Here is a 13,901-nt window from a genome sequence, read left to right as displayed (position 1 = left end):
AGTTTGACCATAAAACGTTTTCTTAATGTGACAGATTATAAAATGAATGTTAATTATTAAACATAGTTCATTTTATATTACATATATAATCACATTATAATCCTTAGATATTGCATGATTCATGCTATTACATAATATCATTATGATGTTTACATTACAATATTACATTATAATATTACACGTCTTTGATTAGAATGAAGTAATAATAACATATACTTTATTAGTTGTGTTTGTCAGAAAGTAATTACTCCGTAATAAATTAGTTTGACCATAAAACGTTTTCTTAATGTGCGTGACAGATTATAAAATGAATGTTAATTATTAAACATAGTTCATGTTATATTACATATATAATCACACTATAATCCTTAGATATTGCATGATTCATGCTATTACATAATCATCATTATGATGTTTACATTAGAATATTACATTAAAATATTACACGTCTTCGATTTCAAACTGTGTCATTTCTTTTCTTTTGTTTAAAGAAATTTTAAATTTTCAAAAAATGTCTTTGAATTAAATTTTTTATCATTTTTTATAAATAGTTTCATTCTTTAAAATTTTAAAAATGTTAATTTGAAAATATAACGGTCCAACTATTCACTTTATTATTAATATTGTTACAATAATAATGTAATAAATCAAATAAGAACGTATTGAACAACTTATCACACTTATGTGGATCTTATGTACTAAATACTAATTGTGGGTCTTATCACGCTTATGCGCGGCCCATGTGTGCTAATTGTGGGTTTTATCACACTTATGTGGACCCAATATGCTAATTGTGCAAGATCTAAAGTAGCTTTCAATGAGGTGATGAGTCCAACAAGCATTTTTCATGCACTCTCTATTTGTGTAACCTTACTCACAAAATACATGTATATCCAATGCTTGTTTTCTTTTTTACATTTTAATTTTTTTTTTTACTTTTAAAAATAAAAATTATCATGTTATTACATATAGAAAATGCTTTATTTTTCCTCCTAAAATCCCTTTTGACATAGCTCATAACCATTTGGTGTCATGAATTTGTTGACATTAGTAATTTGTTATCAACGACTAAATCATCTAATTGAAAACCATCGATATTAGAATGGAAAATTTTTGGAGAGGTGGATAGCACTACTCTTGCAAATATGGTAGAACTTATTTGTGGTTTACAGCAAATGCGTTATGCATGTAAACCACTATACCATCATGCTTACATGCATCCCTCACCCATTATGCATCTATGTTGCCTTATTTAAACTCTTCACTTCTTGTGAATTAGCCACAAAGGTCTTCATCAAGTCTTAAACCTTCCTTCTCAACTCTATTAATAGTACAGTTTAGTTAGCGATCTCCACTTCAAAGAGTTAACGTCTTGAAAAAAAGCCTCTTCTATTCTCTTAATTGTTTTTTTACCTTAATGTTGTCTAATGATTTTTAGTCTTCATCCGTGGTGTGCATCCAATTGAGGCATTCCATGGTGGATGACCAATTTTCGTCCATTGAACTCGTCTTTGTGACATCATTAGATGAAAACCATAATAGATATTATAGGATAGGACTTTGCGAGAAATCAAAATACCTTCAATATTGTAAAGGGAGTGTCGATCTTCATCGCCTATTCTTCAATGTAGCCGAAAGACTTGAAGGAAAAAAAGGTAATCAATTTCATACACAAATTTATTTCTCATATTCAATTGTTTCATAGATCGAATTCTTAGTTTTAAGGAAAGAAAAAGAAAATTAAAACGGTAAATTTTGGAAAATGCAACATATCTTTTGCTAATATCACCTTTAGATGGAAAGTTTTTCAATGGACTACGAGTTTCTATTTGACATTATATTATATCAAATCAATCTTCATCCATTGAGCTATCTTTTTGTGACATTGTTAGATGGAAATAATAATAGAGCTTATGGGATTATTTTTGAGAAATCGGAACACCATCAGTTCAAGTGGAGTGTCCATCTTCATCACCGCTTCTTCAATGTAGTTGAAAGACTTGGAGGAAAGAAAGGTAATAAATTAAATTTTATGCATATAAATTTATTTCTCATCTAATATTATTTCATAGATAGGTGATTTTAAGGAAACAAAATATTTTAATGGTAAAATTGAGGAGGATAATGTATGTTTTTTTTTTCCTTTAGATTATATGAAGAGTTTTCCAATGGGCCGAGTTTTTATTTGACATTATAACCAATCAAGTTAATCATGAAAATCATTAATTAAATAGATAGGACGCTCTTAAAAAGTAAATATTAAAAATAACGTAATAATTTTTGAACACGCACATATATTTATATATACACACACATACTTGATTTATTTTTTTTACAAAATAAACAGAGAAGTATTTTTGCAAACTATGTAACAAATACAAAAGAAAGTCTTCTTCTCGAATTTTGTGTTTAAATTTGTTTGAAATTTATCTTCTTCTTTTTGAACATGTTTTTGTAATATAATGGTTTCATTTTGGACTAGGGCCCACCGAGCCCTGGTCCACCATATAACATACATTTGAATCTTCACAATATTGACTCAATTGTAAATATTGAAAAGGGGGGTGGGACCAACGGCGGGGCCAACCCATCCCACCATATTTTAAGAATAAATTAATTAAGTTGTAAATTTAGTGACATGTCAAGTAGTAGGAAAGAAAAGAATTAGTTCATATATTAGCCCACCTTATTTATAAATATATATTTTAAAAAATAAATAGTAAATGCTAATTGACTAATTGGGGAAACGGTTTCATTTTAAAATGAATGAATACAGTGAACCTTGAAAAGTAATTATTGATTTTATGAATCTTTGGATATTAATGTGAGTGCAATTATTACTCTTATTAGTAATTATATGTTTTCTTCACACAAATAATACTTTTTTAAATTTGGTAAGCTAGTTTCCTATGCTATTATCATATGAATAGAGTAACTCTTACAGTATTCGTATTATATATGATAAATATTCCAACATCTTGCTATGTTATTTTATGTTTAATTACAAAATTATTTGTGAGTTTACTACATGACTCAAGGTAGGTTGGATTGAGTTGAGTTTTTCTTGGCCAGTCAAAATGGCTAACCACGGCCCAACCCAATCCGACCTACCAACTAATTAATTTTGGCAATTTTAAATTTATTGTTAGTTCCAACCATGCATTAATTATTTTTAGGCACGGATAGCAAGGATAATAAATACGGAGTAAACAAAATATAGGCAACATACATTATTAACATTAGTAATAATATTGCCATTTGAAAAATTAACTTTTACCGGAAAATAATAAAGCCAATATAGACAACAAAACTTTAATTTCTTAATATGACATGTATTATAAATTAATTGAATCTTAACTATTAAATCTTCAATTAATGAATGCCATGTGTTGTCTGGTTTCAAGAGATGTGAAATTTTCTTAAGTAATATTCAAATTTCAAATTTCAAATTTATTTTTATCATTTGGGGAGGGGGTGCATTTCATATTTGTGGTTATTTTCGTTTGACTACTCTCCAATTATAAGAAAAAAAATATGGTGATGAGCTTCCTTAAAATGAATAGGATAAGTCTTACAATATTTGTATTATGATAAATATTTCATCACCTTAGTATGTTATTTTATTTTTAAAAAAATTATTAGTCAGTTTTCTTGTCCAACCCATGACTCAAAATGGGTTGGATTGTGTTTGAGTTTTTCTTGACCCGTCAAAATGACTAACCACGGCCTAATAACCATGGTTAACCCAACCAATTATTACAATTTTAGACTCGATTGTCATTTCCTAGAGCCGTTAAAACAGTCTTGTGGGATCAAATGGGCTAAAATCCACCAACTAATTCTGATAACTTTTGACTCATTGTAATTCCAACCATGCACTAATTATTTTTTTAGGCATTGATTACGAGATAACAATAAACAAAAAAATATGCAACAAATATTACAATTGTAATATGATTGCTGCTTGAAAAGTTGACTACTTTTACCGGAAAATAATAAAGCTTGTCTTGAGAATGAAATATTATTATATTTTCTTAATATGAGCAGATTACAAATTACTTAAATCTTTTACTTATATTGGTCTTCTGTTTGATGAATTTCATGCACCAGCTTTTACGGTTGAGCTCCAGATATTGCAGCATTACAACAATATAATTAAATTTAGATTTACAACATATACATTTGATCTGACAGACATACTATGTTGTTTCCAATCCGCCGCCTATTTAAACTGTCGTGTTGGGGTGAAGTTGCCTCACTCCTCACACTACTTCTTTCTCTTAACCCTAGGCTCCCAAATCTGCCATTGTTACAACTTTTATCCTTCTCTGATCTTTCTTGAGAGCTTAGCTTCCATGGCTGAAAACTTTTCTCCTTCCTCCTCTTTCTCTTCCCCTTTCCCTTCCGTTCCTCCCTCCATTGAAGGTGGCCAATCTTCCTCGGCTCCTGAAAACCCTACTGGAACCGGGTTTCATCCACAGCCCACACCTCGGTTCAAGTGGACTCCTGATCTTCATCGTCGCTTCTTGGAGGCTATTCAAGTTCTTGGAGGACTGCAATGTATGTAGTAATTAGCCATTTCCCTTCACCTTTAATTCAATTTTGGAAAAAATATTTGAATTTCTTTTAATCATTTTTTTTCTTTTTTTTTTATTCATCATTGCAGATGCAACTCCTAGAGCAATTGTTGAAGTCATGGATGATAAGGACCTAACCATAAGTAGGGTTAGGAGCCACCTTGAGGTCAGAAACAAACCTTAAATTATTTCTTTTCATTTCAAAAAAAAAAAAAAATCTTACCGGACTATATGTGTTGAATTTGTTGCAATCAGATTCACCGTGCCAACTGTTTCGATCAGGAGCAACTGGCTAGAGGTATATATGTTACTTTCATGGCGAAATCTCCATTTCTTCCATGGAGAAAATGTTTAGATTTGCTAAGAAAATTTAAGATACTTCTTCTGACAAAAACCTAATATATACATATTGTTCTTTAATTGTTGTTCAAGAAACTCAAGCTGCAGTTGCTCAGCTGACGTGGGCGGCCACCGTTCCCTATCCGTACGGTTATCCCTCGCTCTATAGCGCTCCGGCGCCGGCGCTATACTCACCGTTACGGCCACAGCTGACGTCACCACCACTACACCCTCCTGCAAGGCTATACATTAGCCCATTCGGGCCGATAATGCCCCCCACCATTCCACCCTCGATGAGGTAATATAATTGCGATGATTTCTAAAAATTTGAGTGTTTATATAATAATTACAGTTTGTTTTTAGCATTACTGACATTTTACCGGATTAAATGGTAGACAGGATGATGGAATACTCGGCCCCGACGCCCAAAACCATCATCTTCAAGATGATGGGCACACCGGTGTCGGTAAATTCCAACAAATTCACTATTAATCTATTTTAATGACCAAAACCCTAATTTTGTTTTGTTTACTTTCTTGAATAATTCGTGATTAATTCATGCTTGATTTATATTTCTTGAACAGATTGATGCTGAGGAGATACCAGAATTGATGATGTCTGGTGATATAAACCCAGGATCATCTTCCTCAGCTGCAAGGAATGAGGATCAAGACGATGGCCCTCTTGATCTCACGCTCTCCATCAGACCTCCCAGCCGTCGATGATCTGATGGTTCCAGGCGAAATGCCTATATATTTAGCCCTAATTAATTGTATGTATGCATGTATGTAGGCATGTAGCTAGCTATTTTTGTGTTTGCAGTGTAATTCTTCCATATGTATTTGTGATTTAAAAGACAATTAGAGTTTGAGAAGTTATGATTAATGCATTATTTAAGTTTGAAAACTATATTGGAATGTTATTGTTCATAAGTTGTCCAAAAATTGCACAATTTATGCACATGAAGTTAAAGTAAAATTCAAAAATTAACACATACACAAATCTAAGGTTCCTTAATTGAAACTGACAATCAAGTCAAAACATTAAACAAGGTTTTATTTTCGTAATTGAAATAATGTTTTAACACCCTAAGATCCTCATAATTTGAAGAAAAGAAGATGTTATTCTTGATATGTCTAACAAGATTTCCCAAAAGCATAATAATCCAACCAATTATATATTAGTTTGCACACAAATAAACATCAAAGTAGTAACTCAAGGTTTCAATAAGTAATGTAGAAGAAGGTTTTAGAACTCCTCAACTAGAACAAAATAGAGATGATCAATATTTTACTTTCCAAACGTGCCCTAAAATAGAAAATATACCTAACATACATATTCTAGTTTAGAGAATATTTCAAATATATTCTAATCTTACAAATGAAGATCGATAAGAGTAAACTAAGTAAAAGGGGATTATTACTAAGAGGAAAAAAAAAAAAAAAAGAATAACACACATCACCATAGCTAGATAAAAATTGAAATGGTTAAGCAAGAGAACAAGAAAGCATGTACTACTGCCAATAAAACTAAACTATCAATGTGATATTAGAGCTAGCTATAATACATCATGGTCTAGTAGGTACAAGAAAGCATAACCTTATAAGAAGCAAAACCTTTTTTTTTTCAATACAAGAAAAGAAAAGAACTAAGAAGACAACAAATTACATGATATAATACATCGTCTGGTAGGTACAAGAAAACATAACCTTATAAGAAATAAAACCATTTTTTCAATACAAGAAAAAAAATAAAAAGACAACAAATTAAAGAAAACAAATCAAATGAAACAAAACCGTTTCTAAAAGTCATATTGTAACAACATTCACACAAATCATGCATGTTGGCCTAAAATGTGAGAGATAGAGTAATTAATCTGTGACATATACATACAATAATTTGTAGCTATGGAAGCCCATCTTACTTGAGGAATAATCATAATTAGGTTGGTCATGAAGTTGAGATGCTGGGAGTTCTTGATTGAATATAGTTGGGAATTTGCATAATATTAGAGATGGAGTCTAATGCATGCAAGAATTAAATTATGCTGTTCCTAACTTTCACCTTCATGTATCAGATTTACAGTTTGGAATTCATGTATATAAAGATCAGCGAAATAGTCGATTATGCAATATCCTCATCCCAAAACATTTCAATTTCAAGAAATCACTGGAAATGGCGACTAAACTTCTCCTTTTAATCCTCGCCGGAGCCCTAATTTGTGCCGCAAATGCTAGTCCGGGCAGTGAGGGATTAATGGAGAAGAAAGGCATTGATGAGGAACAGAAAACTTTCTTCCACTTCAAATACGGGTTTCCCCCCTACTTCGGGAGTGTAGGCGGAGGCGGTGGTGGCGGAGGGCCGGGTTTCACCGGAGGTAGTCTTGGCGGCGGCGGTTTGGGCGACGGCGGGTTTCCTACCCTAGACATCGGCGGCGGTTCATCGGGTTTCGAACCCGGATCCGGGGGTGGGTTCAGGTCTAGCTTCGGAGGGTTTGGCGGACCCGGGTACGGGTCCGCCAGCGGAGGCTTTCCCGGCGGGTCATCTGGGTTCGAAGCCGGAGTAGGTGGGACCGAAATGGGGTCTAACTATGGAGGGTTTCTTGGAGGCTCATCATCGCCGTTTGATGCTATAGGTGGAGGCCCCGCTGGCCCATTTGGGACTAGGCTTGATGCTGGCCATGGCGGCGGCGCCGCCGGAAACAGTGTGCACCCCGCAGAAGTGATCGGCGACGGCGTGTAGCTATCTGATCTTTTCTGATTTCATCACAACTATGTACTCATCATTAACTTGCATTAGGGGCTTAGCTACGTTCCATGTGGTTAAATATAGGGAGTCTGAAATAATAATTCATTTCGTAACGCTACCTTAAGTAGTGTTTTAAAATGAGTTAGTAAGTTACTGGCTTTATTAATTTAATTACAAAAATGATATATCTATCTTTCACTAATTAAAATTTTAATATTTTAGTTTATGTCTCTTGACACTTAATTATAAGCTAATTCAGCAATTAATTTTATCAAACATTTTAATTTCAATTAATTAACTTTTCAACTAAGCAAGCCAAACGAACAAAGCCGGTAAATATGTGATGAGTAGCTAGTTGTTTTCGTGTTTGTAGTGTAGTTATTCGATCTTTATTTATAATTTTAAGACAATTAGTGCTTGAGAAATGATTAATGCATGAATTAATTAAGTTCAATTCAAAATTACATTGGAATGTTTCTCATAAGTTGGCTTAACGTTGTACATTTTATGCCGGGTAAGTACATTCAAGTAAAACCCTAAACTAACACTCAATTGTATTCCTCATTTATGTATAATCTAAGGTTTCCTTAATTGAACCAAACAATCAAGTCAAACATTAAACAAGGTTTTGTAAATGGATTAAAGTTTTTGACTTTGAATCAAACATTCAAAGAGGGGAAAAAAATGTACACATATCATCAAGGTGAGATAAAAATAAAAATTGTTTGTTGATGATGAAAAGAACAAGTGGCACCAAACTTGTTGCTATTATATACTAATAGCAACTTCAATTCATCTCTTAACTTTTCAAGTAGTAACTAACTCAAGGTTGCAATAAGAATGGTAGAAGGTGGTTTTGGGACTACTTCGCTAGAACTTAATAGGGACAAGATCAACATTTCGTTTTTTCAAAAAGAATTTCTAATAACGCCTCCACTGAAGTTAGAACCCATCCACTCCCTCCCACATGGGGGTGCAACCGGATGTCACTACACCACAAGGTCTTTGATAGATAAAAACAAACTAATTAAACATTGTTATTAAGGGACGAGAGAGAGAGAAAAAAGAAAAAGAAAAAAAAAACCATCACCAAGCTAAGGTGAGACAAAATTAGAAATGGTTGAGCAAAAGAAAATGCGGCACCAAACTCACTATTGTGTACTAACAATAACTTCAATTTATCTCTTAACATTTTAAGTAGTAATTCAAGATTATAAAAAGAAATAATGTCAAAAAAGGTCTTAGAGGACCCAGCCTTGAATTGCCATCGTAAGTTCTATAGATCGAGCTCAACCACTACAATCACTGGCACCATCGATCATTGCATGGACCACTATCGCGTCCTAGTAGGATTTACTCATTTAATTCATTAATGAGGTGTGTGATTTACATTTATTTTTTGAGCAAATTGGCAATGAGAATAGCATGATACTAAAGGATGGCACACAACTAATCTTGAAAGACCTATCATTCTCCTTAGGACTTAATGGGAAAACCTTACACCATGTGACTGTTAGTAAAGTCAAATTATCGAAATGTTTTTTTTTGTCAACTATCGAAGTGATATTATATATAGCTGTAATACATGAAAACATAACCTTATAAGAAATAAGGACTTTTTTCAATACAAGAAAAGTAAAGAACTAAGGGGAAAAAAAAAAATAACGAAAACAAATTACATGAAACAAAACCGTTTCTAAAAGTCCTATTGTAATTAACAACATTCACACAAATCATGCATGTTGGCCTAAAATGTGAGAGAGTAATTAATCTGTGACATATATAGTAATTTGTAGCTATGGAATTGGAGCCCATCTTAGTTGAGGAATAATTATATTGCATGCATAATTAGGTTGGTCATGAAGTTGAGATGCTGGGAGTTCTTGATTGAATATAGCTAGGCATGCATCTGATCTGCATAATGTTAAAGATGGAGTATAATGCATGCAATGCAAGAATCTCTAAATTATGTTGTTCCTAACTTTCACCTTCAATTCTATCAGATTTACAGTTTGGAATTCATCTATATAAAGATGAGCGAAATAGGCAATGATGCAATATTCTCATCCAAAATCATTTCAATTTCAAGAAATCACTGGAAATGGCGACTAAAGTTCTCCTGCTGTTAATCCTCGCCGGAGCGATTGTTTGTGCAGCAAATGCGAGTCCGGGCAGTGAGGAATTGGAGAAGAAAGGCGTTGATGATGATCAGAAAACTTTCTTCCACTACAAATACGGGTTTCCTCCCTACTTCGGCGGCGGAGGAGGATCTGCAGGGTTCGGCGGCGGGCCGGGTTTTCTTGGCGGCGGGGGGTTTCCGACCCCGGACCTCGGCGGTGGTGGATCGGGTTTTGATTCCGGGTCCGGGGGTGGGTTCGGGTCTAGCTTCGGAGGGTTTGGCGGTGGGTCCTCGGGTTTCGGTGGGCCTGGGTTTGGGCTTCCCGGTGGCGCGTCTGGCTACGATGCCGGAGGTGGGAGCGGAATAGGGTCTGGCTATGGAGGGTTTCCGGTAGGCTCATCGCCGTTTGGAGGTATAGGTGGAGGTCCCGGAGGCCCATTTGGGACTAGACTTGATTCTGGCATTGGCGGCGCCGCCGCCTCCGCCGGAGACAGCAACGCCGGTAGTACTGTGCCCCCGGCAGAAATTATCGGCAACGGCGCGTAGCTATCTGAAATTCGTCTCTATCTGCCTTTTCTGATTTCATCACAAATAATTAAGATGAAAGAATATAATTAATTAGTAGCAATAAGAAAAAAAAAAAAAACAAAACAAAACAAAAATTAAACGTTTGGTTTAGTCCCTTTTCAATGTTATGTCTCTTTAGGTTTAATTATTATTAGCTTAATTACATCGAAGAAAATGTGTACTCTGATATTTGTTTTAATTTAATAATATCACACTTCCTTGCCTATGTTGCAATTCACCCATTATCGACTTCTATCTTATCCATAATTTATCATTTGAGTATCAAGTAAAATTTTGGCAGAGTAGTAATTTTGATTTCGCATGCCTTATAAGGTGTTTAAACTCTCTATTTAGACACGGGTAACTTGTCTCATAACTACAAGTAATAAGAAATTAGAGAAGAATATAATTAATCTAATACAGACGATATATAAGTCCAACTAATTTGTGTACATTGCTCCATTTTCTTTCTTGTTGTACGAATTTTTTTGTTGTTCGGATGTTATGCATGTCTGCCACATGTCTAGGATAAAAAAAATTTCAATCTTTAGATCAAATGTCACAATAAACTTATAAAGTTAAACTTCACATAGTCTTGTACTCTTGTTATTAGGTCATTGGAACTTATAACAAAGCCACATAAATTTAATTGTAAATTTTTTTTTATTCATAATACCAAATTTGTCATGCTTAGGAAGCCAATCCAATTCATATTAAGAGAGTTAGAGACCTAATCCGAAGCTGTGCGAAGAGGGGCTAGGGTTATAGCTTTACTAGTTCATTGTCAATTCAATCACCATAATCCAGGTTTATATATACTTATATTTGTTCAAAAATAAGAATCCATCCCATCATTTCAAATATATCATCACAGAATCAAATCTCGGTGATAGGGCATTGATTATTTGAATTTAAAAAAAATAAAAAAAAAATTAAAACATATACTACCTTGTAAGTCAAAAAAAAAAAAATTCATCTAATCATTAATCAATTTCCTTTGACTTTATATTTTTGGCATTAAAATTTCTATCTCCACATCCCACAATCATATATTTAACATTTTAACTGTTTATATATGTTTGACTTTAACGAAAATGGCAATACGTTGTTGTAGACTTGTAGTTGTGGGTTGGAAAGAACGTTTCATAATGTGAACAGGACCAGAGTTTATAGGGAGTCAGGGATTGGATGTGGTCATAAAAATGGGGCCTTCAAACTTATCAAATACGCGGATCCGTAGATTATTATCAATTGACTCCTATGTATTCTTAAAAAATACAATAAATTTTATTTTGATAAAATTATTTTTTACATTATTATTTATATCAGTCAAAACACATTTTGTCATTCCACCTAAGTTGGTCTGATTGTTAATTCGATAACCACAAATTTCAAGTTCGAGATATTTCCCGTGAATTATGGATAACAAACATAGACAAAGTTTACCCAATAAACATATTTAATTACGGAGTAAGATTCATAATTGGTTGGGATAATTAGGCTTAGTAAATCGTGTGTACCTAACACTTGTTTGACTTTGTGGAAATTGTAAGATATGATTCATATGGTACATTCTTAGATGTACAATAGCTAGTTGTTGTTGGTCTCCAAGCAACTAGCTATGTTGATTGGGTCTTAATGGTAGTTATATGGGTTGAGAAATTATGGGTTCATACATGATGGGTCGATCAAAAGACACTTAGTTAGATCGAGTTTTAAATTCTTGTATAATTAATAGATGATTAATGACAGTATAAAACATTGTACAATGCAGTTTTACCAACAAAAAGGCAAAATTTTTTGCCCTTGAGGCCGCATATCTTAGTCCAACGACATAATAGTAGAGTAATAAATTATAGTGATTCAATTGCCGATCAAGTGAAAGAATCAGTGTTTGGAACCCACAAAGAATCTATCATATTGAGTTAAACTCGATCTATATTGTTTTGGTCTAAGGATAAATTTGGCTCTGGGTTTCAGGCTGCACTCAGCACCTGATGAGTTCAGAATCTGCGTATATTTCTTACACGCTTGTAACAATAGTTTTTTTTAATGAATAATATAAGTTTTCATATTTTAAATGCCATATGTTTCGTATTGAATTCACGTGAAAAATAATCCACTGCTTCATTATTACATATAATATAAAAATTCGAATTAACACGTAATCTTATGCTGGCCGCCCATGTATATAATTGCATATATGGGCGGTTTAATATTCCTTTTGCATGGCCATGTGGATATCTGTCAAAGTATCAATGATGCCCCGCACACAAATTCAAATTTTAGTTGTATTATTTCATGGCTTTATATGAATTTTATATACATATACCTACATATATATATATATACATATCCACACACACACACATATATATATATATATAATCCTAATCATATGAGAACCATTTAACTTGTGGACAAATTCAAATCATTGATATGCAAGATTTGATAGATGAGAAATCATGTAAAAAAAAAAAATGAGCAGAGTCATTTTCATAAGAAATAAGTTAATAGGTCTCTCAACTACACACCAAACTACAATTAGGCCATCGAACTTAAAAAATTATAATTAGGTCCCTGAACAACACAAACTCATGCAATTAAACACAAAATGACCTGACCTTAAAATGTGATGATGTGACGGTTACCTATTTTTAAAATAATTTTTAAACATAATTTTGAATAAAATAATTAATTAATTTTAAAAAAAAAAAGAAAAAAAAAACATGGTCCACATAATGAATTTTGGTGATATTAATTCTTGTTAGTTTTATTATGATGTTTATATTATTTAAATTTTGTTCAAATTTACATTTTTAATGCTGAATTATTATTATTATTATTATTATTATTATTATTAGTAGTAGTAGTAGTAGTAATAGTAGTATCATTCCCTTTCATTTGGGAGTGCAACCGGGTGCCACTAGACCACAAGATCTTTGGCAATAAAATAATATATTCATATCCTTTGAAATCATTTTACATGTTATCTGCGGACAATAAATAACTAATTTACCAAACACTTTCTTACAAATACTAATGTTACATACATGCTGGTCAAAACAACTAACATTAACATCTAATTATCAACACATGTGTAAAGTTTTATGTAAATCTCACATTATTATTCCTTTTAGTAATGTTACATCATATTTTCATATTTACCCCTTAATAACCCTCTCTTGATATGAATTAAATAAATATAGATCCGCATTGGTAGTTCAGTAGTTCCTACCTTCTTGGGTGGTAGATTGTAAATTAGAATGCATTATTGAGCTCTAGCAGCTATATCATGAAAATTTTATCCTCTTGTGTGATAGCTTCTTGTGGGTAATAAACATTAACTCTCTCACCTAATCAGTTACTAAATGATTGTGATTTATCCTCCACAGTGCTATTAAAAATTGAGTGTGAAGGTCATTGGAGTTTGGCTTTTACCCATTATGGACAAGTTAAATAAATTTAATTATTCCTTTTATACATGAAATGAAATTGACCGGTGGGATTGCGGGAGTCGCGGAGTGTAACAATTTTGAAGTTTGATACCG

The 13,901-nt window shown here is 33.0% G+C and overlaps 3 protein-coding genes across 3 annotated transcripts; all 3 read left to right on the top strand.

Annotated features, from left to right (window-relative positions):
• Positions 1 to 4,355: 4,355 nt before the first annotated feature.
• Positions 4,356 to 5,641, top strand: LOC116029100 (transcription factor NIGTH1-like). Its single transcript, XM_031270990.1, has 6 exons — positions 4,356 to 4,560; positions 4,667 to 4,743; positions 4,833 to 4,875; positions 5,010 to 5,214; positions 5,316 to 5,382; positions 5,501 to 5,641. The coding sequence occupies exons 1-6, from the start codon at positions 4,356 to 4,358 to the stop codon at positions 5,639 to 5,641; spliced, it is 738 nt and encodes a 245-aa protein (XP_031126850.1).
• Positions 5,642 to 7,091: 1,450 nt separating this feature from the next.
• On the top strand, positions 7,092 to 7,658 carry LOC116029099 (acanthoscurrin-1-like). The gene has a single exon (XM_031270989.1). The coding sequence runs from the start codon at positions 7,092 to 7,094 to the stop codon at positions 7,656 to 7,658; it is 567 nt and encodes a 188-aa protein (XP_031126849.1).
• A 2,107-nt stretch (positions 7,659 to 9,765) lies between these two features.
• On the top strand, positions 9,766 to 10,329 carry LOC116029098 (acanthoscurrin-1-like). Its single transcript, XM_031270988.1, has one exon. It carries the CDS (start codon positions 9,766 to 9,768, stop codon positions 10,327 to 10,329), a length of 564 nt encoding a protein of 187 aa, XP_031126848.1.
• The last annotated feature ends 3,572 nt before the right edge of the window (positions 10,330 to 13,901 follow it).

The sequence above is a fragment of the Ipomoea triloba genome, chromosome 9 (genome assembly GCF_003576645.1).
Source record: "Ipomoea triloba cultivar NCNSP0323 chromosome 9, ASM357664v1".
Taxonomy (NCBI): Eukaryota; Viridiplantae; Streptophyta; class Magnoliopsida; order Solanales; family Convolvulaceae; genus Ipomoea; species Ipomoea triloba.
This window is presented reverse-complemented; position numbering and strand designations above follow the sequence as displayed.